This window comes from Megascapheus bottae, chromosome 17, assembly GCF_031878675.1.
Source record: "Megascapheus bottae isolate mThoBot1 chromosome 17, mThoBot2.hap1, whole genome shotgun sequence".
In the NCBI taxonomy this organism is placed as follows: domain Eukaryota; kingdom Metazoa; phylum Chordata; class Mammalia; order Rodentia; family Geomyidae; genus Megascapheus; species Megascapheus bottae.
This window is the reverse complement of record NC_143525.1, coordinates 45188788-45213044: the sequence shown is the minus strand read 5'-3', so window position 1 is coordinate 45213044 and position 24257 is coordinate 45188788. Positions and strand designations below refer to the sequence as shown.

General features: G+C 37.7%; 1 protein-coding gene across 4 annotated transcripts in view; it reads left to right on the top strand.

Annotated features, from left to right (window-relative positions):
* The window catches only part of Acaca (acetyl-CoA carboxylase alpha), a 251719-nt gene that overhangs the window by 160092 nt on the left and 67370 nt on the right, over window positions 1-24257 (top strand). For all 4 annotated transcript variants that reach the window (XM_090351204.1, XM_090351203.1, XM_090351206.1 and 1 more), the window contains 4 exons: window positions 471-626; window positions 2468-2614; window positions 16055-16324; window positions 19617-19714. In XM_090351204.1, the coding sequence (XP_090207330.1) occupies window positions 471-626; window positions 2468-2614; window positions 16055-16324; window positions 19617-19714 (671 nt within the window). The remainder of the gene's footprint in view (window positions 1-470; window positions 627-2467; window positions 2615-16054; window positions 16325-19616; window positions 19715-24257) is intronic.

Below are 24257 nucleotides of genomic sequence, written 5' to 3'. Positions count from 1 at the left end.
AACTTTTGTGTGGCTAATAATACCTACATAGCACTTTCTAATCAAGTAAACCATAATGACTTGGTAGAACTTTGATCTGGCCTTAGAATAAGAATTATCTTCAGTGCAGAGGACTTAAATACTGGGACTGCCAGAGTTAGTTGATATAGTTCATTTCTGAGTATTTGGGATTCAGGTCACTTAGGAAGGAAAGGAAGCATCCTCAGTATATCTCTGAGATGGGAAATTTATACCATGTGGCCTGAATTTCAACTAATCCAAAAAGAAGAGCAGCTTCCCATACAGGGCTGGTTATGTGTCACATTTTTGGAGGAGTTTAACCTCCAAAACTGTCCACAATGTTTAAGAAGCTGTTTAACTCACCAAAAATGATTCTCAAGGGAGAGAAAAACAGAAGGCTGAAGGCAAATACCTGATTTTTTTTTCCATCTGTCTTTTAATTCTGCATACCATTTTATTTTTTCCTACAGATCATGTTTCAGGCATATGGAGACAAACAGGGACCATTGCATGGAATGTTAATCAATACTCCATATGTGACCAAAGATCTGCTTCAATCAAAAAGGTTTCAGGCACAGTCCTTGGGAACAACATACATATATGATATCCCAGAGATGTTTCGGCAGGTAACTATGGCTAATTGTGGGAATTCTGACTGTTCCAAGAAGGCAAATTTTTCCTGAATTTCTGTTGAATAAAGCTCTGATTAGAAAATGGCCCTTCGTTTCTACTTTGTTCAAGATCCATTGGCTGCCAACTCAAATATTGAGTGGTTCTTTCAGAATGAATGAGGGGGATGGTAAGACTGGAAGTCACTCAAGTAGAAGAAAGTAACCCAAGACCAATCTGTGCAGGTAGCTTACAATGACCTATGTGAGGAGTTTTATACATTCACTAAGTCTATATTCAAATGAGGGGTATTAAAAGAGAAGTATGAAGCTCTAGTTCTCATTCTCCTGTTTTCCAAGATAACCCTGGTCCCTAGCTGATAGCCTGGGCTAATATGATGAGAATCAATACAGATAGCATAGACAAATGAATATAGAGTTCATGGTACACAGTTTAAAGTATAACTTCTTTTGTGGGAGATTTATTATAGCTGAATAAAAACTAGCATGAGAAAATATGACATTATGAATCTCATCCTCTATATGAAAATAAATTCCTTTGATCTATATGGTGAATCATCTCTATGCTGCAGCTTTTTCTTCCATCAATAGAAGGCAAGAAAAGCATTTCACCAGCAGAAAATACAACAGATAAAGAATAAGGTATCAAAAGAATACTGAACTTGTTTTTAAAAAATTCTGTGAATATAGGATTCTTCCAAGTTTCCTAGTGAATACTTGCAGTATTACAACATTTGAATCTTAATAAAGTAACACGTGTGGAATTGGCAGATAGTCTATAATTCCTGTATTATTCACATATTCAAGGATTACCTTTATGTAACCATTCATTTGCCAGTTCTTTCTCTTTAAACACATATATCTCAGTTCTTTATTTCCCTTTAATAACATTGTTAGCCTGAAACTGAGTGAGGGTTTTATTTCTGTGTCAGTGCTATAAATAGAAATTTGGTTATATATATGTATGTGTGTGTGTATAATTAAAATGTATATATAAAATGTATATATTTTGGTCTTTTGGGGGTCTTGAACTCAAAGCCTAGGTGTTGTCTCTTAGCTCTTTCACTCAAAACTAGTGCTCTACCACTGTGTCACAGCTCTACTTCCTGTTTTCTGGTAGTTAAATTGGAGATATCAGTCTCAGATTTTCCTGCCTGGGCTGGCTATAAACTGCAGTCCTCAGATCTCAGTCTCTGGAGGAGCTAAGATTACAGGTGTGAGCCACCAGCACCCAGCCTAGCCCATGTAATTCTTTCTATGTGATAGATATAAACACATCATGTAGGACATGTAGGTTTATATGTGTCATTTGTGCTTTAAATATTGCCTTAAAGTATACAAAGGAAGACCAGAGCTGGTTTCCACTTTAGAGAGGATTTATTTCATTTATATAGAAAGTTGCAAATAGAAATCACAATGGCTTTTAAATGGATAGTTTTGCTTTGTTCTGGTTTTTCTGGATTTTGTTTGTTTTAGCTGAATGTGTCTTATTCCCCCTCCCAGTTCCTTTACCCCCCCCCCTTTTTTTTAGCAGTTCCTTTACTCTTGTTGTCCTTAAAATTTTTTAATATTTGTGTTGGTTTTTTACCTAGTCTGATTCAGTTTCACTCCATAATTGGAATTTGTTGGAAAAAGACCTGAAGGTTTTGCATGTCAAAAAATATGTAATACATAATTATAGATCTGTATTTAGTAATAGTAGTAGTAGTAGAGCATTTCGTCTAATGTTTATATTCTCTGCAAAGCACTTGACAAGATTGACTGAGTCTTAGTAATTTTTTCTGTTCATATTGAAATGTTAATTATCACTGATTAGTAAAATTTCTCTCTCTCCCTAGTCTCTGATCAAACTCTGGGAGTCTATGTCTGCTCAAGCATTCCTTCCCTCTCCTCCACTGCCTTCTGACATGCTGACATATACTGAACTGGTGTTGGATGATCAAGGTCAGCTGGTGCACATGAACAGGCTTCCGGGAGGAAATGAGGCAAGTGCTTAAACCCCCTTCTCCCTGTCCTCTTTCTGTGCTCATTAGTACCAGCATTCTGTACGTGTTCATTTAATAGTATTAAGACCCATGTGGCACAGGTAGCATGATGGTCTTGGTAAAATTCTTTTGTGAGAGAAAAGTGAATGGGAATCATGGAGTTACAGTAAAATTTTCAGGTGAGACACTGATACTACAATATTGTTTTTTGAAAAAGTTGTATTTTCTAGTCATACATAAATAATTACAAATGAAATAAGTTGAGGTCTAAGATTTTCTTCAAAATAAAAAGGATGAAAGTGGAGGTACAGATGCATAAAAGTTGGTAAGTGATAGGTGTATGAGAATAGATTGTGTTCTTTATTTTTGTGTGTGGTTTGATATTCACTCTGTGTGTGTGTGTGTGTACTGGGACTTGAACTAAAGGCCTGTCCGTTAGCTTTCTCACTCAAGACTGGCACTCTTATCATTTGAGCCATAGCTCTACTTCCAACTTTTTGCTGATTAATTACAGCTAAAAGTTGTAATGGACTTTCTTGCCCAGGCTGGCTTTGAATCACCACCCTCAGATCTCAGTTTCCTAAGTCTTGAGTAGATAGAATTTACAAGTGTGTGCCACCAGTGTACAGTTTCTTCTTCGTGTGTGTGTGTGTGTGTGTGTGTGTGTGTGTGTGTGTGTGTATGTCTGTGTCTGTATCTGTGTGTCCCGTGTGTCTCTTGTGTCTCTGTCTCTGTCTGCCTCCCCTCACCCCCCGTCTCTGTCTTCCAGGCTCAATTCATTTGATCTGACCCAATTGTGAGCATCATAGATAATTCTTTTAAAGGCAGTCAAATAGAACTAGGAGTTTAAAGATAAAAGAAACAGAGAACCCATTTCTTGATAGTTCTAACCCTAGCGTCCTTTCTCATATAATGGCATTGTAATAGTAATATAAAGTCATATTCTGCTGTGTACCCCTATACCCTCCTCCATGCATTGAGATTCTTCTGGTTTTAACAAGCCTCTACTGTACAGCTGTAACAATGACAAAAACAGTAACATATATGTAGATAACCATCCCATAGAGCAGTTTGGTGGGAGTTCTAGCCATAAATAGACTAGGTAGATCACTAAAAATAATATGCAGATTTCTGTGTTTCAGTCAATATCTTTTTCAAAAAATTTTGGTCTGTAAACAAGGTTTATGGCTATTTCAGCAAGACAGCGAGGGCTGCCAAGAATACATGATTTAGTATTAAAGTGGAAACAAGCATTGGATCAGATAGAGAGTACCAGACTTGTGGGAGTTCTAATCTAGCACCTCAACAAATAGAAATGGCAAGAAGATGAGACAAAATTCTGAAAGTGCATAGAATTTTGACGAGTAGATATATACTTGTCAACACACCAAGCTGAAGCAGAGATTTGTGCTACTGTGTGTAGCATCTGCTTAGTGAGCTCAGCAGCAAAGAAAAGCTTCATTGTGCTAGACTTAAATTCTGATTCATTGGACTACTGTTCAGGAATGGAAGGCACCCTTGTGAACATGGAGCTGAGAGTAAAATGGTTTAACTAATGTAATTAAAACACAAAATGAGATTTTTGGCCACGTGAAAGCTAGCTGCAGTGCTGTGTGAGCCCTCTTGCCATGATCTTTCTCTCCTGCTTTCTCTCTGCTCTTATTCTGTGTTTGAGCGAACGGAGACTAGGGGAATAGTGAAGTCCCAGAGGGACAGAGCTCTGTTCTTGCTGAAATTACAAGCACAGAGCTGCCTGGGCATGAACATGTAGTGTTTACTCTGCCAGTATGAATACAAATAGTCTTATTATACGGGACTCTGTACCCAAAGACCACACACACTCACACGCACACATGCGCACACACACACAAACGAATAAAAAAAAATTAAAGGTTTTTTTTTTAACTCTTTAAAATCTAACCTGAGGGAGGAGGTGACACTGTTAAAAAGAAAATGTGCTCATTACCTGACTCATATAACTGTAACCCTATACAACCAAAAATTTTTAAGTAATAATAATTTTTTAAAAATCTAACAAACCTTGTAGAAAGGGTATTGCCCTACGTAGCTAATAGGACTGTAATTACATGTAGTAATCTAGCATAGTGTCACATGTTTTCTTTTGCCCAATACTTTAATGGTTTTTGAACCATAAGGCTACTAGCCTTTATCAAAATGATTTCTTGCTTTTTACAAATTCTCACTTTTTTCTATACTTTTCCCTCCTTAGTTACCTATTTTCTTTGTTCTCTTTCTCTTCACTTGATTGACTGGGATTGAGGCTGAGTGTTAGTTTGCTGTTTCTGAGCCTTTGAGCCCAGGATGAGTAAGACTGATGTTCTTTTGTGAGCAGTTAGTGACTAATGCCCAGGATAGCTGGTGAAGTCAGTGGCCTTAGCTAGATTATAGGGCACTGCACGACAGGAATGAGGTTAAGGTATTAGTATCAAACTCGGCTACCAATCGCTTGGACATACAATGGAGCTTGTCCACTGTGAGACTGACCAATCTAAGGATGGAGTTCAATAGTCAGAACTCTGAGAGACAGCTGTGCGTAAGAGATGACGAGGTGTCAGTAGAATGTATTTCCTCATGCTGAGCTCAGTTTTGTCAGGGCACGTTGACTTTCAGCTATTGCAATTTAATTTTCTTTAGCCAAAGAGACAAGTTTGTCATGAGCCTCGCACTGTACATATTACATCAAGAATGATGTGAGGGGGAGGAAAAAGAGCTCTTGTTAATGAGATTTGGAGCAAATATGTCCTGTCCCAAAGAGAATGGACATCTGAATAGAGCCTTGAGAAATAGTTTTATTTAAAAAAAAAAGGAATAAAAAATTGACCTGTTAATGTTCTGAGAGCCAAGGTTCAATGTAAATGCATTGATGCTATGTGGACATTAAATCACTGTAATACAGTGTTCTCCAAAAGTGATGGCTCTACCAGGTCGTCATTGTGGGTGGTATTACATTACCTTGAAGCATAGGAGTTTTTAGGTTTAAAAGCTAGCACATGGATATAAAAAATAAAGGTAAAACAAAAGATTCCTGCAGAGTTTTTCCATGAATTGAGATGCTTTACCCTACGATCAAAGGCAGAAAACCTGCACTTATCAGACCATTGGTTATATTGGTAGCCAGCCTTCCTTCCCTATTTCCTTCTCCCTCCCCCCCCACCCCCGGACAGTAAATAGGTGAAATGGTGATAGGACCAAGACTTGGACCAATTCAGTTTCATTTAGTTTTAGGTAACTTGTTTGCCATTTGAGAAAGAATATTGGCTATTTCAGCAGAGATGTGACCTGCATTTTGAGCATTCATGCCTGTGTTAAAAGCAGAAGAAAGAAAGCTTTTCTGATTCGGTTAGCTGCTTTCTCCTTTCTGTTTTCCTAGTTGTCCCTTCCCCAGAAAGAAAGATGTAACTAAAGGACTGTTGTCTCATGTCTGATGAAAGGTATAGGAGCACACGTTTTTCTCTTTGTCAGGTTTGAATGGCATAACATTTAACATAAATTTGGAGTAGAAATAAAAAACAATGTATCCCAAATCTGTGAACTATGTATGTTATTTGCTCAAAAGATGAGTTGCTAGGATTTTCTTGATGGTTTCAAGTAAAAATGAAAATTGAGGAAAATGTGATTGCAACAGAGACTAAACTGATTTCATTTTTAGCTACTGTGATGCTACTGTGATGGGCACTGGATGTAAATGCACAGTTAGATGAATGTATGCTGCTGGGCCCCCATAGAAGAGAAATGCAGCTGTCCAGCCAGTATACTTTACTACTTTGCAGTTTTTGAGGAATTGTTTTCATTTTCCTGCCAGTTAACTAATCTGTTTTGATCATTTGGTGGAAGCTGTAATTGCAGGTGGGAACATTTTGAGTAACAGTTCTCAATCCAGTGCAGCTTCTGTTCACACTAAATCCCATTATTAAAAAGCTCACACTGGGATCAAGCCAAGGGCTGTAACGGACTTGACAGAGAACAACTTAACTTTGCCTGGTAGGACAAAAAACATGCTTGCCTTCTTGAGGCTGTTATTTATTCTGCAGTAAGTCATTAGCATTTTATTTTGTTCATTCAAAATCAGCTCTGTGAACTGGATCAGGAATCTCTGAATCAGGCAATGATGGCAGACAGGATAGAGAGAAAGCTAACTCTTAGAGTAATTTCAGTGATAGTAGAAATCAGTTCCCAGTGTTTCTTATTATTTCAAAATATAGTCTTTTAAATATTTCCTCTCTTCACTCTTATCAGAAAAACAGTTATAATTAGCAATAATACGTCTACCCAAAACGAAATTGTAATCACAGACTGGAGTTCTTAAATGGTATAATGTTTATTTCTTAAAATATTTTTGGGAGGAAAATGTTTTCAATATAGTTTGATGGCCACCTCAGCACACACAATTCTGAGGCTATAGCTTCATTTTCTCAAATGGGCACTAGGTGTCAGGGTTTTTCCTTTCAGTAGATTAACATTCAAAGAAACCTATTGAATTACCTTGTTGGTGAGGCAAATCCACTCGTGTCTTTCTTTCCCCCCACGCCATTTTTTGTAACTAGTGAGTACAGATTTTCCCTAATATACCTACAATACGTAATTGCCATTTTAAGTCTTTGGTTGCAAATGTGTTGAACCTACATGCTTTTATACTTTTTTTTAAGAAGGTAATCAAAGAAGAAATAAATTAGGATATATTAAGATTTTAAAGTCTAGCTGCTGTCATGATTGATACCTAATTTCAGTTTTGCTTTATTTTCTCAAGCCTGGAATGATAAAAATAGTGGGAAATTAGGAATTCAGTGCTAGAACTGCATAACCCTCACAGTACCCATATTTAATTATTGTTGAATTGTTCCCAAGATGCCTCATCCCACATCAACATAGTATTGTGTCTTTTCTTCTAATTACAAAGTATTTTAAACAATATAGAACATGAGAAAATGACAACTACTCTCGTTACTGATCACTTAAGTCTTAACCACTTAACTACTGTGCTTCTCATTTATATATTGCTATGGTTTTTTTAAAAATAATTTGAAAGATAATTTGGAGTTGAGTACAGAAAGGATCTGTAAGCTTAAACACATCTAAAACAGGAAAAATTAGTAGTTTCATCCTAACTGTTCTTAGGCCAGCTCTCTTAACTCAAAAGACCTCTTTATTACTTTAGCAAAACCACCATAATCCTCTGTTTAAATTCACTTGGTTGACATTTTCCACACTTCTGAAGAAATTACTTGGATCATCCTGGACCCAAATTCTAGTGGGACCCATTATGGTCTAAAACTGGCTGTTTGTGGACTTGAGTTTTAATATTAGATGTTTACACATTGTTTTAACCAACCTCAAAGTAACTTATTAGAAAAAATTTAAAGTTCAAGTCCCATAACTGACCCTCCCCCCCAAAAAAATACAAAGAAAAAAATTGAGACTGACTTTTGAAAAATAAGTTTTCCTGAGCAGAATTCTGATGTATTTTAACACTGTTCTTTTGGGGTGCACATATTTAGGATTCCTTTGAATGGCTGGTTATTTGTTTTGGAGATTTCTCCTCAGGTGGATTAGATATGGCTTCACCTTATTTCAGTTAGTAAACCAAAGCTCAATATGCTTGATTGACTTTGAATATCTTAAAGCAACCATTGGCCCACTGCAGCAGTGTCTGTAGACAGCTCCTCTGTTCTCAAAAAGCCTGAGAGATATCCCTTAGACAAAAGAAGGCACTTGCCCACATTTTTGTACATATCTTAAGTTTTAATAGTCTCCTATAAAAAGCGATGACATAGTATCCTGTGTCAAGACACTTTATAGCTTTAGCTGGAGATAATATTGAACATTAGGATAACAGCAGATGACAGCAGAGAATGAGGTGCAGCACAGAGCATCAGAGTTCAACATTTGTTCCTGTAATGAATAGACCATGCTTCTGGAACTACATACAATAAGCCAACTTGGTTAATTTTCATATTGACCAATTAGCCCTGTGCCCCATTTTCCAAGTACTACTGGCTTGTATTGCTCCAATACATGTGTTTTTTTTTAATATGTTCATTAAATTACTGTGTCTACATGTGTAAAATTGTTTTAGTTTCTCTCACACATACCACACATATGTATGTTTTTGTTTTTTGGGGGTTGTTTTTGGTCAATCGGGCTTGAACTCTGGGCCTGCTCACTGTCCCCGAGCTCTTCAGCTCAAGGCTACTGCCCTACCCCTGGAGCCACAGCACTTGTGGTTTTCTGGTGGTTAATTGGAGATAAGAGTCTCATGTACTTTTGTACCTGGGCTGGCTTTGAACTGATCTCAGCCTCAGATCTCAGCCTCCTAAGTAGCTAGGATTGCAACTGTGAGCCACAGGCACCTGAATTATATTCTGCTATTTCATCATATCTTTTTTAAGACTAATTTTAGTTAAAATTACTATGACATTTTTGATTGTTTGCAATTAAAAGTACATGTTCAATAATCTATGTAAGGTACAAAACGAGCAAAAGATAATTCAAATTCCAATTTACTTTCTCTCTCTTAATGTAGATAATGTACACATTTAGTTTGAATCAGAGGTAACATTCTAAGACTTTAGTTTATTTACTTATTTTTATATCACTGTATTAGGGTATTAGAATAATAGCTATTGGAGATTTTGCCAAAAACAAAATCCTCGTTTTTTTTACTTGGCTTTTAACATAGAAAATGACAGGGTTTCACCAAATTAACAATATATTAGCCTGTGTTTAAATCTGTATGGAAAGATATTGGTACAAGTGAACTTTTAAGTGTGGAGATAGAAGAAAGGCAACTCTGGCACAGATATTTCCTTTCTGCTTCCTATAGCATAGTTAGAGCTGATGGATGTTCCTTTATCTCCTCCAAAAACAAAATCATGTTTCTTACCTTTGTTCCTTAGCTTTCCCTTCAGATTTCCCTGTTGAGTTTAATAATACTGTTTCATTTTATAGTAACAAAGCTTTGGAAAGTGCCTGTGTGTGCTTTCACATTCTACTCATGCTGATAGTACAATTAATGTTGATGTCAATTTCGGTGTTAATTTTGGGTCATGATTAGTGTTGACACTTCATGGTAGACTAATAGCATTTATGGGTATCACCAGAATAAATGTTAATATTATCATGTTTTTAGTATCTGTTATAGTAACATTAAACCAGGGTCCTCCCAAGAGAAAAAATACATATATAGTTAGATAGATAATGCCTTTCTGTACTGCTGGTGTTACTCAGCGAGAAAATGACATCTCAGGGCAGAATCCTAATCACTGTTTGGAGCATCAGAAATAATGATCACCTCTGATCGGAGGTTGTGAATAATTCATTTGGTTTGATTTTCACGTCCTGTCCAGTGATACTTTTCAAACCAAATGTGTTTCTACAGGAAAATAATGGTCCCACTTCTTATGGAAATACTGTGGCACAAATCATTTTACCCACATAAAAACAGTTAAATAAGACTGCTCTCTTCTGCTTCCTTTCTTCTCCTAGTTCCTTCCTCCTTCTCTTGAGTATGTTTATTCTGGAACCAGATTGTGACCAGAGAAGTATCTCCCCCCCTCCACCCCCCGGACTGGTATAAGGAAAACAAATATTTATTTCTGTTAATCCTTAGCTTATTTACTGTAGCTCTTTTGATCCTTTTCTCTTTTTCATTTTAAGATAATTATCTTACGTTGATAACCCTAAACCTAAGAAACCTATTCATTGGAAGCCCTGTTATGAGAAATTGTCTAAAATGAAATATTTGAAAGCTGACTCATGACTATTAATGAAAACAGCCTTTTTCACAAGTGCACAGTGCCATTTGGTTTGTCTGTGCTCAGGCAAAGCAGTTGTGAAGGAAGAAGATTCTAGCATTGCTCGTACTAGGAATCCCAAGTCAGAAACTCAACCCACCCACTCACACTGCAGGCTACAGGTGGCCCTTAGTCCGAGAGTGTCAGTCATACCTGATTTCACTTGTGAAAAATATGAAAAGAGAAGACAGGAAAAAAGGAACTTGGTGACAAGATATCCCTTGGTTGTTACTCCTCCGTTCATATACAAGCCAACTTGGGCTTAGATGAAATCAGTGAATACTGCATTGCTAATCACATTGTCACACTTGTACATACTTTCTTAGGGATTGCAGAATCTGTGATATAGAATCTACATTGTATATGTAACATTCATATAAAGTAATTTGTCTGAAAAACGACAGTGAACTAATTAAATTGGGGGAATGAAGTATGACTGTCTTCTGAAGTAATGACCCAATCCTCTGAGAGAAAGCTATTCTTAGGTAGAATATTTTGAGCCATTTCTTCTCAGTGTTGTGACCCTTCCCCCACTCTCCCAGTTTAATAAGGGCAAGAGGAAGCGTTTTTCAACCATAGTGTTCATCATCAAACCAAGTGTTTTGCATTCAGAATCCATTTCCAGTATCAAATTCAATTTTGTCAAGTGATTAGTTGAGTTTGGTAGAGAATAATTTAAAAACACAAAGCTGGAAATGGCAGTGGTACTTGTGCACTCGAGGAGAGCAGTTGCTGTTTTCAAGTTGCAAGTCTCCTTTCGGTGACTACGAGTCGGAACTGGATTATTGTGTTACATGTCTTTGCAGCTGTTACAGACCTGCATCTGTCGACACCATGTGTTCCTCCCCAGGACTGCTGGAAGAAATAGGGGAGTGGGAGAATTGATACCTTGCCTGCTGCTCAGTGCTTCCGTCCTTTTATGTACATATGTTTGTAAAGCTCTTTAGCCCCCATCAGGATGAAAGGCTTTATATAAATATAAGCTTTCGATTTTAGTACATGTTTGTAATACATGTGGTACAGTCCTAAATATGTATTTAGCTGATAGGCACTGTTCTTGTCTAGTGTACAAATATTGACTTTAAAAGTATAAATATGTATTTAACCATCAGACCAGAAAAACAGTGAAGCAGTTACTTCTCAGGTGGAAATATTAATATTGTATAAGCCTATATATACCTATGTTTACATTCTGCTACAGCATTGCAGGGCATTTCTCTTAAAAAAATGAACTGATACCCCCAATAAACTCAGGTTGATTTTTGAGTTGGTTTTTTATTCCTTTTTTTTTTTTTCCCTATGTAGTCCAACTAGCCCTTAATTTACAATTCTCCTGTCTCAGCCTCGTAGGTGAAGAGATTCTGAGATTACCACTATGCCTGGCTACTAAGACCTTGATTTGATATTCTCTGTTTAAAGTGGTAATTTTTGTGTGTGTGGAGTTTGACCTGAGAGCCTGGGTGCTGTCCCTGAGCATTTTTGTGCTCAAAGCTAGCCCTCTTCCACTTGAGCCACCTTGGGTTTTGAGTAGTTAATTGGAGATGAGTCTCACAGGGACTTTTCTGTCTAGGCTGGCTTCGAACCACAACCCTCAGATCTCAGCCTACTGAGTAGCTAAGATTACAAGCATGAACCAATAGCACCCAGGTCAAAAAAAATTTTTTATCATGATGTGTTCTTTGCTTGCTTGCTTATGGCAGGCTTCAAACTCCCTATGCAGTTGAGGTTCACCTGAACTTATGTCCTCTCTTGCCTCTGCCTCTTGAGCACCAGAATTGCAAGCATTCTCCACCATGCCCATTAATTGTTTTAGCTTTGCATTTTCAATTAATTTTGAACCTTTGAAAGTAGTATATAGACTTCTCTTCCTTTGCCAAGTTGCTTGACCCTGCATATGCGTATGTGAACATGTTCTCTACCATCGAACTATACTTCCAATCCCATCTTCCTCTGTTTCACATCAAATATAATGATCACAGATTTCAAAACCAAGAAGTTAACATTGTTCCCATTGTATTAAATAAAGTGCAGACTTCGGAACTGAGATGTTGAGCATTGTCCTCAAGCTTTTGTACTCAAAGTTCTACTATTACTAGGTCTTTGAATAATTTTTTTCCTGTTTCAGGATCCTATCCATGAAACCATGTAGTATTTAGGGGTCAGTGACATTTATGTTTATATTATAATCAATAATCTTGTTCTCTATTATATTCAGCTAAAGGCAGTGACACTATTCTGAAAGATACTTCCAAATTTGTCTAGTAAAAAATACCATTTCTTTTTTTGTGAACTTCAAAAAATAAGCAATTCACAGGACTGGAAGCCTGGCTTAAGTAGTAGTATACTTGCAGCATGAGGCCTTGAGTTCAGTCCCCAGTACTGGCAATAATAATCATAACCATAACCAGGAACTAATAAATGTTTATTCAGAAATGTTTATTAAGAAAACCTGTAATTTTGATAGCTTTTGAGCATAGATATCTACTAACCCCAACATACAGAATTTTCCCTTTTCACTCCATTTTAAAAAATTTTAAGAAAGATTAAAAGGGGGAGATAAGCAAGAATAATAGAGGGGGGTAAGCATAATCAAAGTATATGAATGTATGAGTAATGAATCCCCATGTTGTTTAACTAATATGCACTAATAAAAATGTGGGATGATAAAAGAAGTCTTGGTAGTATATGAATAACAGATTCTGTAACTGAAAGTATTAGAGATCAGAGAAGAGAGGAGGTATTTTAAGCTGGGGGATGCTTTATTGAAGAAACAGAATTTGAATGAAGTTTTTGGAATGATGGTTTATACCTATAATCCTAGCTACTCAGGAGGCTGAGATCTGAGGATTGCAGTTGGAAGCCAACCCTAGGCAAGAAAATCCATAAGACTCTATCTACAATTAACTACCATAAAAAATGGAAGCTGGGCGTGGTGGTTCACGCCTGTAATCCTAGCTACTCAGGAGGCATTGCAGTTCAAAGCCAGCCTGGGCACTACAAATCCGTGAGACTCTTCAGTTAACTAGAAAATGGGAGATGGGGCTGTGGCTAAAGGGTAGGGTGGTAGCCTTGAGCTGAAGAGCTCAGGAACAATGCCCAGGCCCAGGGTTCAAGTCCCATGACCCATCAAAAAGAAAAGAAAAATGGGGGTGGAGCTGTGGCTTTAGTGGTAAGCGCTAGCCTTGAATAAAAAACAAATCAGAGACAGTACCCAGGTCCTGAGTTCAAGCCTCAGGACTAGTACCAAATAGTAATAATAATAGTAATAATAATAGATTTCTCTTTCCAATATTTATCAAATTCATGCTATTTCTTAATTTTGCATGTAGGAATACTGAAGTTCAGTAAGATTAAGCAGCATATCCAAGGTCACAAAACTAATAAGTGATGGATTTGTATCTGTTTGGTTGACTTCTAAGGCCCCTTTTTGCCATATATGTCTTATTTTTAATGAGTAATAAACTCCAAAATTTTAATGTAAATTGAGTCACAGATGCATTCTTGTATATTTGTCCATTGTGGTATCTCCACGGAATCTCTTCCAGTAAGAAATCTTGCTGTGTTAAGACTTGGCTACCATACTTGGTTTTGTAATGATACTTTGGAAGGTGGCAGGGAGGCAGGGGGAAGTCGGTGAGGAACTCACTTTGAAAAGATACTGCTGAAGAATAGTGTGTTCTTGGTGGTGCTATGTTGACACCTAATTAGAAGTCAATATTGCAAACATAATGACCTGGCCAATTGCTGAACTGACTGTCCAAGTGACACAGTTACAGTCCCCAGGTACTAACAAAAGGTAAGAGTATTATTTGCCTGCCCAGTGCCACATAGTCACAATGTTTACATTAGCACACAAATGATAACGTAGATTCGTCAGGGCTTGTATCAAAGCAGCTTCTAGCCTAGGTGGCTAAGGTTAATATAGCATAAAATGTGCTGTGAAACCTAATCTTCCTAACTACAAATGCATTTGGAAGATGGCAGACAGGAAATAGCTTTTCTTTCCTAAAAACAAAAGAACATTTGGACTGGGGAGGTATGTGAGAAGGCAGATAAAAATATTTCTTCCCACACATGCATTATATTAACTAGCTTCTGAAGAACTGCAACTGAAATTATCCTGATATTTGAGGTTTCTCTGTACTATATTTTAGATGATGCATTTCTCTTTTCCCTTATCTGTCTTTAATAAGCAGATAGAATAATACCTTATCTCAGAAAGTGATTGGATTTTTTTCTTGTGTGTTATATCCATTTTGATTTGTATTTGGCCAATGGTATGATGCATTAAATAGCTTATATTTATCTGTGGGTGTTTCATATATATATATGGATATATATATATATGTATGTTTCTTAATTCAGAGAATCACAAATAGCCATGTGGAAAGCTTCAACCAGCTTGATTACAGTGGATGTGCAATTGGATTGAGGAATGTGTACTCAGAGCTTATGATCACTGGCCGGGTTGAGTCTGGGTGATGCATGTGGCTTTCCAGGGATGCTGCTATTTACATCTGTTAATGGCCCTTCTTGATGGCCAGTTCCCCAATGAGGTGATGTGCAGTGGCCTGGGGATGAGGGGCCAAGGATGCAGATGTGACTGGGCTCCATTAGGCAGGACCAGGAATGCTCATCTGGTAGGCATTGTGTTTGGGGGTGAGTGGTGGGGGCAGGGAAGAAAGAAAGCGAGGGAGGAAGGGTGGAAAGCATTACTTCTCTAGGTATATTGTACATAGACAGGCAAATAGGAGCGGCTGTAACTGGGATGTAAGTGAATAGAAAAGAAAAATGAGACTACCAAAAACACATAGAAGGATTAACTAGTTTTCATATAGAGGGGGATTAAAAGAGGAGAGGGTCATGAGGGTTTGAGAAGAGACACGTAACCTCTGCCTTTTAAGTTGATATTCTTTGTGTGACTAGTCAGGTGCCGCTGAACAGAGACCAGAAATTTACATATATCATAGTGAAGCAAGAGATTAGTTCTGTTGCGTTCTTTGGTTTTTCTGATGCTGTGAGAAAGCAGCAAGAGATGCTCAAAAGGATAGTGTTGAGCAGTACTAAATCCTTGCAGAAATGGAAGATTCCTGGAGCAAGCCAGTAAGGAATGATTTTATTATTCTTACCAAATACTAAAGGATAGTAAAAGCACCTCAGATCACAGAACTCACACAGTCCATGAGAGGTGATTCTCTTTCTATACAACTTGTATGTTGAAGATTTCTTGGAAAGAATCTCACTAAAGCTGGAATAATGCCTTAGTATGTAGGTTAATGAAATGAGAATTCTGGATTTAGTCATCACTGTTAAGGTATTCATTCATACAGTGCATTTACACTGTTATTATTGGTGGGTTTTGTTTTTGTTTGTAACTATCTTCTTTGAGTAAGCTCACAGAGGGAATTGAGACAGCTCTTTGGAATACATAGTAAACCAGCTGTTCTCAGCATTGTTTAAAGCAGTATACTATAGAATGTTTTTCTAGTTTCCAATAGGGAATATGGCTCTTAGCAGTAAATATCTTTATATGAAGGATGTGTCACATGATCACAGTGTCATATCATCAAGAAACCTGGGAAATTTTTGCATGTAAGAAACTTACATTCATTTGTTTGTATTTTTATAGATTGGCATGGTAGCTTGGAAAATGACCCTTAAAAGTCCTGAGTATCCAGAAGGCCGGGATATAATTGTTATTGGCAATGATATCACATACCGAATTGGGTCCTTTGGGCCTCAGGAGGACTTGCTGTTTCTCAGAGCTTCTGAACTTGCCAGAGCAGAAGGAATCCCCCGTATCTATGTAGCAGCCAACAGTGGAGCAAGAATTGGATTGGCAGAAGAAATTCGGCATATGTTTCATGTGGCCTGGGTAGATCCACAAGATCCTTACAAGGTACGGACTAAGAAGAGATAAAAATACTCCATGGTTATGAGTATTTGTATGCATATATAGAGAGATAGAAGAAAAGAGATTTGGGTTCAAAGTATATATACAAAAAACCAAAATATAAATAATTACAGAGATTCCTTGAGACACAAATTGCTTGGCAATAGATTTATCTGATTTTCCGTCTGGCCTTAAAATAAATGGCTGTTTGTTTGGTTGAACATTAGATGGCATGATAGGAATGCATTTGGCATGACATATGTAAATCTAAGATGTATATCTTTGAACTATTCCACTGTGGTTTCCAGAATTTACTATCAATCATCAGGGAAAGCCCTTATATCCCTAGCTTCTTCTCCAACCTAAAAGCATTCTGTAAAGACATTGGTTCTCCTGTTTCCTTCCCAAGTATTCTCTTTCCCTTGTACTACTGATCCTAAAGGGGGCATGCTATCGTCTTGCATCTTCATTGCTACTTCCAGACTCTTTCTTCTCCCTTTTCCTAGGGTGAGGGTCGGGGGGGGGGGATCCATTTTTGAATTTCATACCTGCCATACTATTTTATTATAGTATTTCTTCACCCTTCAGTTACAATCTCTTATTCTTTCTATCTTTTAGTTTCTGGCACTTGTCTCTTTTCCATTACTACTTAATCATGTGACAATTCTTTGTGACTACTATATCTTTGTTAAAAGATCCCTCCTAGAATCTAGCTTCTTGGATCTTGACTTCCTATATCATCCTCTATTGGTCCTGTCCAACATCTAGCTCAGCCTCATCTTCCCCATAATTTCAAGAATGCCTTTCATTGCCACTCTTTTATCTTCTTCTTAGCTGGCAGTCTCCAATTTTCCAAAGCAACAGTCCATCTTGAACATTTTGTTTCTCCCTTCATTCTGTCCTTCCAAAATCTCTGTTAAAAATCCATCTGTTTGGCCCAGGAGTTTGGCCTAGTGGTAGAGTGCTTGCCTAGCATGCATAAGACCCAGGTTCGATTCCTCGGTACCACATACGTGGAAAAATTTTAAAAAGCTAGAAGTGGTGCTGAGGCTCAAGTGGTAGAGCTCTAGCCTTGAGAAAGTCCAAGGACAGTGCTCAGGCCCTGAGCTCGAGTCCAGGACTGGCAAAAAAAAACCAACCAAACAAACAAAAAAAAATCCATCTGTCTACTCCATGAGTATACCTGTGTGGTTCTGTTGACTTGAAGCTTTTAAAACCCCTGCATGATAGTTTTACATCTTTTCTCCCTAAGCTCTCACTGCCTTCTTCTTCCATCTTCACTCTTAACTGATTGTAGACCTTGTTTCTCAATTTACTCAGAAACAGAAACAAATTGGACCAGACTGTCCACAAGCTTCCCTATGTCTTCGTCTGTACTTTTACAAAAGTTGTTTGGACAAATGACCCTGCTCCTGTCTAAGGCAATCCTCTACTTATACATTGATCTTCTCCCTTCTTGCAATTAAGGATGTAGATCAATACTTGTGCCCTGTTCTTATTTTGCTTTCATGTTTTTTTGGGGGGGGTTGTGGGGTCACTCATAGGGCTTAAATTCAGGGCCTGGGTGTTATCCCTGAGGCATCAATGGTCCATGCCTATTAATCCTAGCTACTCAGGAGCTAGAGAACTGAGGATCACACAAGTGGAAGACAACACAGGCAGGAAAAACAGTGAGCTAGCTAGCTTGCTTGCTTGCTTGCTTTCTCTTTCTTTCTCTCTTTTTCTTTCTTTCTTCCCTCCTTCCTTCCTTCCCTCCTTCCTTCCTTCCCTCCCTCCCTCCCTCCCTCCCTCCCTCCCTCCCTCCCTCCTTTCTTTCTGTCTTTCTTTCTTTCTTTCTTTCTTTCTTTCTTTCTTTCTTTCTTTCTTTCTTTCTTTCTTTCTTTCTTTCTTTCTTTCTTCCCATACCCCCCTCTCTCCCTCTCTCTCTCTCCCTTCTCTCTCTCCACTCCTCTCTATCTCTCTTCTCTCTCTCCTCTCGTCTTCTCTCTCTCCCTCCCTCCTCCGTCTCTCTCTGCCAGTCCTAGAGTTTGAACTCAGGGCCTGAGCACTGTCCTTGAGCTTTCTCAAAGCTAGCGCTGTTCCACTTGAGCTACAGCATCACTTCTGCCTTTTTCTGTGTATGTGGTACCAAGGAATTGAACTCAGGGCTTTGTGCATGCTAGGTGAGCACTCTACCACTAGACTACACTCCCGGCCACTCATTTTACCTTTGAAATAATTTTTTCTATTAGCTTTCAGAACCCTATAATCTTTTTCTTCTTCTTTTCCTCTCTTTCTTTCTTTCTTTTTTTTTTTTTTTTTTGGTCTCCCTCCTTGGCTTCTCTTCCTCAGCTTCTTTTGTTGTCTTTCATATCTTTACACATAGGATTCTTTTGAGATATAATAGACATATTTTATATTTTAGTTGCCATACTAGTTGTATAAATATATAAATTTGTCAGAAGTCATCAAATTACAACACAAGGTTGTATATACTGGTTCAAGCCTTTAATCCTAGCTACTCATGGGGCTGATGTTTGAAGGCCAGTCTAAGCAATATAACAAGATTGTCTCAAAGCCCCCCCTCCCCAAAAAAGTTTAACACTTAAAATTGATGGATCTTATTGAATGTAAGTTCAGTAGCAGTTATTTTAAAAATATGTGGGAATTCATAATGAGTACTAACAGGTGGGTAGTGAGAGTATGCTAGAATTAGTCCTAATTGTTGCACAATCATCCCTTTTACAATTGTGAAAAACTACTGAATGGTACAGAGGTAAATCATATGTTAATTACATGTGCTGCAGTACTCTTATTTTGTATGTGAGTATATATGTCTCTAAACATTTCAATTATCAAATATTAATATAACTTTAAGTAGAAATTGAATATTTGTTTAAAAAAACAACAAATCACCGAGCTCATTGGTTATTAATTAGCATTGGATAGCCTTCTGATTTCCATATTGAATCTTCTAGATTTGTCAGTCTGTTATTATTCTTCACACAATTCTTTCTTGAATTTCATGTAAATGCCATTAATAAAACTCACCAAAAGGTCCAAAAATGATCCTGTAACACTATTGAAAATGAAATAAATTGAATATACGTGGAGTTGTAACCACAAAGTATCAAGGGCATTCAGTGATTTGGTTGGGGAAAAGGCATGGTACTTCTATGCCTGCACTAACACTTTAATATACAGTAATTCCAAAAGTGCTGTGGCAGTTGACAGCTAGCTATGGGACTAGTTTATTTTTTTATGCACTCCTTGCTGTGTCTTCTGGAAATATAATGGGTTAAAAACTTGTGCTTTACAGGGATACAAATATTTGTATCTGACCCCTCAAGATTACAAGAGAGTCAGCGCCCTCAACTCTGTCCATTGTGAACATGTGGAGGATGAAGGAGAATCCAGGTAGGTATCCATACGTCAGAATGACTTGGCTATGACAAAAGAATTGGTCATTTTCTGTATTGTTCTACTGATTATTACTTTGAAGAGCACTGAAGATTACTCAATAAATAATCTAGGTGACTTTTTTTTAAAACTAGTCCTAGGATTTGAACTCAGAGTCTGGGCACAGTCCTTGAACTTTCTTAAGGGTAGTACTCTACTACTTGAGCCACAGCACCAGTTCTGGTTCTTCTGTGTATGTGGTTCCGAGGAATCAAACCCAGGGTTTCATGCATGCTAGGCAAGCACTCTACCACTTAACTCTATTGCTTACTAACTGAAGGACCTATTATTCCTAGAAATTTTAAAATTATATTTACAATATTTATTCATTTTAGAAAAATAGAAGCATATGAACAGTTATGAGGGAAAAATTTAGAATCAACCACGGTTCTATCTGGTCCTTAAGCCACAATTATGAATTTGTTATATTCTGTCTTTCTACATTCATACCTTTTCATCTACAAACTTGGGATTATAGTAAATACATTGTTTCCTTTACATTTGTTATTTTTAGTAAAAAATATTCTTATCTAAACTTATATTCTTAAAATATTATTTAAAAATATGAAGTTTAATGGTTGTATTCTGTCTTAATGAATATATAGCATTTGAACATTCAGGCTATTTCTTATTTTTCACTGTATGTCTTCGGGTGCACATTCTTTCATATAAACGTTTATGAAAATCTAATTATTCATTTTAGGTCAGTTTCTAGAAGCATAATTATTAGTCATAAAAGTCCATTTTTAAGGTTTTTTAAAAATTTCAGATCACTCTCTATAATGTATAGTTCTAATCAGTATTAGTGCTTACCTTCTCTCCTTTAATTTGTCTCTACTTTTTTTTGGGGGGAGGAGGGTCAGTCATGGGGCTTGGACTCTGAACTCTGTCCCTGAGCTCTTCAGCTCAAGGCTACCACCCTACCCGCTGAGCCACAGCTCCACTTCTGGTTTTCTAGTGGTTAATTGGAGATAAGAGTCTCAGCGTCTTTAGTGCCTGGCTGGCTTTGAACTGAGATCCTTAGATCTCAGCCTCCTGAGTAGCTAGGATTACAGGCATGAGCCACCATATCTGGCTAATTTTTCTGTACTCTTGCCAAGACTGATTATTCTCAATTAATAAAGTAGGATAAAGACAGCAATTGTTATTTTAACTTGTATTTTTGATTACTCATGAAGCTGAACATTTTTATAATCTTTCTACAAGTACTTTCTCGAATGCTAATTACTCTAATACTATTTATTGAATAATTCATATGTTCCTCTTTTTTGTTTTATCTATTCTTGGACAAATTCCACATTGTTTAAATACACTCCTAAAAATTTTTCTTTCATCTTTAAATTTTTATTCAAGTCTTACTAGTTGTTTTCACCTGAGTGTGTGTATGAGTGTGTATCGTGTGCACATGTGTGCATGCATGCGTGCAGCACCTACCTTTTTTACATAGAAAGTATACAAATCTGGCTATGTCAGGACAGAACATTTTCAAAAGGAATAGAGCACTACCCAGTGTTGAACTGTTAACTAGCTAATACGAGTCACTAACCTGACGGCCAGAAGATACTACATGTCACAGTGTCTAAAAAGTTAAAACAGCCTTGCCATACTCCAAGAGTGTCCTAAAATGCTCGGAACACTGAGTATGGTGGGATTTTGGCCAGGTTTTTGAGTTTATTTCTAAATGTTTTGCTTTTTCTGTAATTGGTGAGAACTGTTCCCCCATTACATATTTTTAAAATTCTGTATTAGTGGTGGTGGGAAGGTATTTCCAAATACAATTTAGTGCATTGTTTTTGTTACAAAATAAGTAATTTTTCTTCACCTGCAAAAATGAGATTAGATAGACTAGGGCCCTCAGCACAAGCCCGAGCTCATAGTAAACAATCAAATATCCTGGCTATTAACTATTATCTGTAATAATGGAGATGATATTGTTTCTCATATTGGATTGTAATGAAAATCAGAATAATGTATCATTAGAAAGGCTGAAGCAGGAGGATTGAAAGTTCAAGGCCAAACTACACTAGACTTTAAATCATGTATGAGTTTTAAAGAGCAGAATAACTTAATTGTAATGATACTCAAGTTTTTTTTTAATAACATTATGTTTAATACTTCTTTAAAGAATTACAGTCTTGGGGCCAGGAGTTTGGCCTAGTGGTGTAGAGTGCTTGCCTAGCATGCATGAAGACCTGGGTTAAATTCCCCAGTACCACATACAGAGAAAAAAGCCAGAAGTGGTGCTGAGGCTCAAGTGGTAGAGCTGTAACCTTGAAAATCAAAGGGCAGTGCTCAGACACTGAGCTCAAGGCCAGGACTGGCAGAAAGAAAGAGAGAGGAAGGGGGAGGAAGGAAGGAAGGAAGGAAGGAAGGAAGGAAGGAAGGAAGGAAGGAAGGAAGGAAGGAAGGAAGGAAGGGGAAAGAGAAGGGGGGAGGGAGGGAAGGAGGGAGGAAAAAGAAATACAGTCTTAACAGAAAATGGGAGATTTGAGTACTTTTCCATATAATAATGTAGAAGAAAAGGCTTCTTAACAAATCCTAAACAAATGTGAAGAAATAGGCAAGCATTATTAGGTAGGGATCTCCTTATTTGGACCCATGAGTATTTGTCATTATATATCATGTTAGGAACACGTTATCACCTCCCCAAATTAACCTGGAACATTCGCTTTTTAAGGAAGATTAGCTTAATTTTTTTTATTTTTATTTTTTGCCAGTTATGCGGCTTGAACTCAGGGACTTTTCTCAAGGCTAGAACTCTACACTTGAGCCACAGGAGCACTTCCAGCTTTTTTTTTAGTATGTATGTGGTGCTGAGGAATCAAACCCTGGTCTTCGTGCTTGCCAGGCAAGCACTCTACCACTAGGCCAAACTCCTGGCCCCAGATTAGCTTTATATATAAAATAACTCTAGAACCTAAGGTCTAAGGAAGAATTGAGGTATTAATACATACTGTTAGGGGACTAAAAGTAAGAAGTTAAAAATCTGGGAAGAAGAAGAGATGTAAAGTCACAGGCCAATATCAAGGGCAAATAAATGGAATTAACAAAAAAAAAAATGGAGCAGAGAAAGTGGGGAATAGTTTGAGAGCCACTGTGGGATACTAATTATTTCAATTTATAAAACTACCCAGTGCCATACCTTCTGGGTACACTTGGAACAACAAATAACATTTGCCTATCTCTGCTTCCAACTTTATATTTTTCCTTTCTTTTATTATTGGCATTCCCCACTCCCATTTCCCATTATCAGCTATCATTCCTTATCCCTTGCCAGGAAGACAGATAAGTAACTCCTACTAGATCAATCCGCAGGCTGTTTTCTGGTTAACTTGGTCAGCACTTCACTGTGCATATACGTTCCACTTGCTCCTCTAGAGAACCATCGCTGGGAACCCTGATGAATACACTTGGTATATCTTAACAGGAAGGAATACACTGCTTTGACTTTCCTATTTTTTATATTAGAAAAGGAGAAGATTTTGATTTGAGAAACTTGGCTGAGCTTTCTGCTACTTCTATCTTTGGATTTAAAAAAAATTTTTTTTTTTTTTTTGCCAGTCCTGGGCTTGAGCTCAGGGCCTGAGCACTGTCCTTGGACTTTCTTAAGGCTAGAGCTCTATCACTTGAGCCTCAGCACCACTTCTGGCTTTTATCTATGTATGTGGTACCGAGGAATCGAACCCGGGTCTTCATGCATGCTAGGCAAGCACTTTAACCACTAGGCCAAACTCCCGGCCCTAAAAAAATTTTTTTTGATGTAGATCCTAGGATTTGATCTCAGGGCCTGGGTGCCAGCTATGAGCTTTTTTACTCAGGCTAGTGCTCTTATTTACCACTTGAGCCGAAGCTTCACTTCCAGCTTTTTGGTGATTAATTGCAAATAAGAGTCTCATGGACTTTCCTGCCCCAGCTAACTTCAAACTGCAATCTTCAGATCTCTGTCTTCTGAGTAGCTAGGATTGCACATCTGATCCACTGGCGCCTGGCCTTTGGATTAAAAAAAAAAGACCTGAAATTGTGAATTAGTGGCTATTGCTTATTGTACTGACATACATTGACCCCACTTTTAAGAAACTGGATCAGGCCGGGAGTTTGGTGTAGTGGTAGAGTGCCTCCCTTCCACGCATGAGTCCTTGGTATCACATACATAGAAAAGGCCAGAAATGGTGCTGTGGCTAAAGTGGTAGAGCTCTAGCCTTGAGAAAGCCCAAGGACAGTGCTCAGGCCCGGAACTGAAGGTCCACGACTGGCAAGGAAAAAAAAAAAAAGAACAAAAAAGAAACTAGCTCAATCTACCCTGAGAATCATAACCCGGGATAAAAGGACACCTGCACAGCCATGTTCATCATTGCGCTGTTCACAATAGCCAAGCAATGGAAACAAGCTAGATGCCCCACTACAGATGAATGGATACAAAAAAATATGGTACATATATACAATGGAATTCTACATAGCCACCAGACAAGATAAAATAATGACATTCACTGGAAAGTGGATG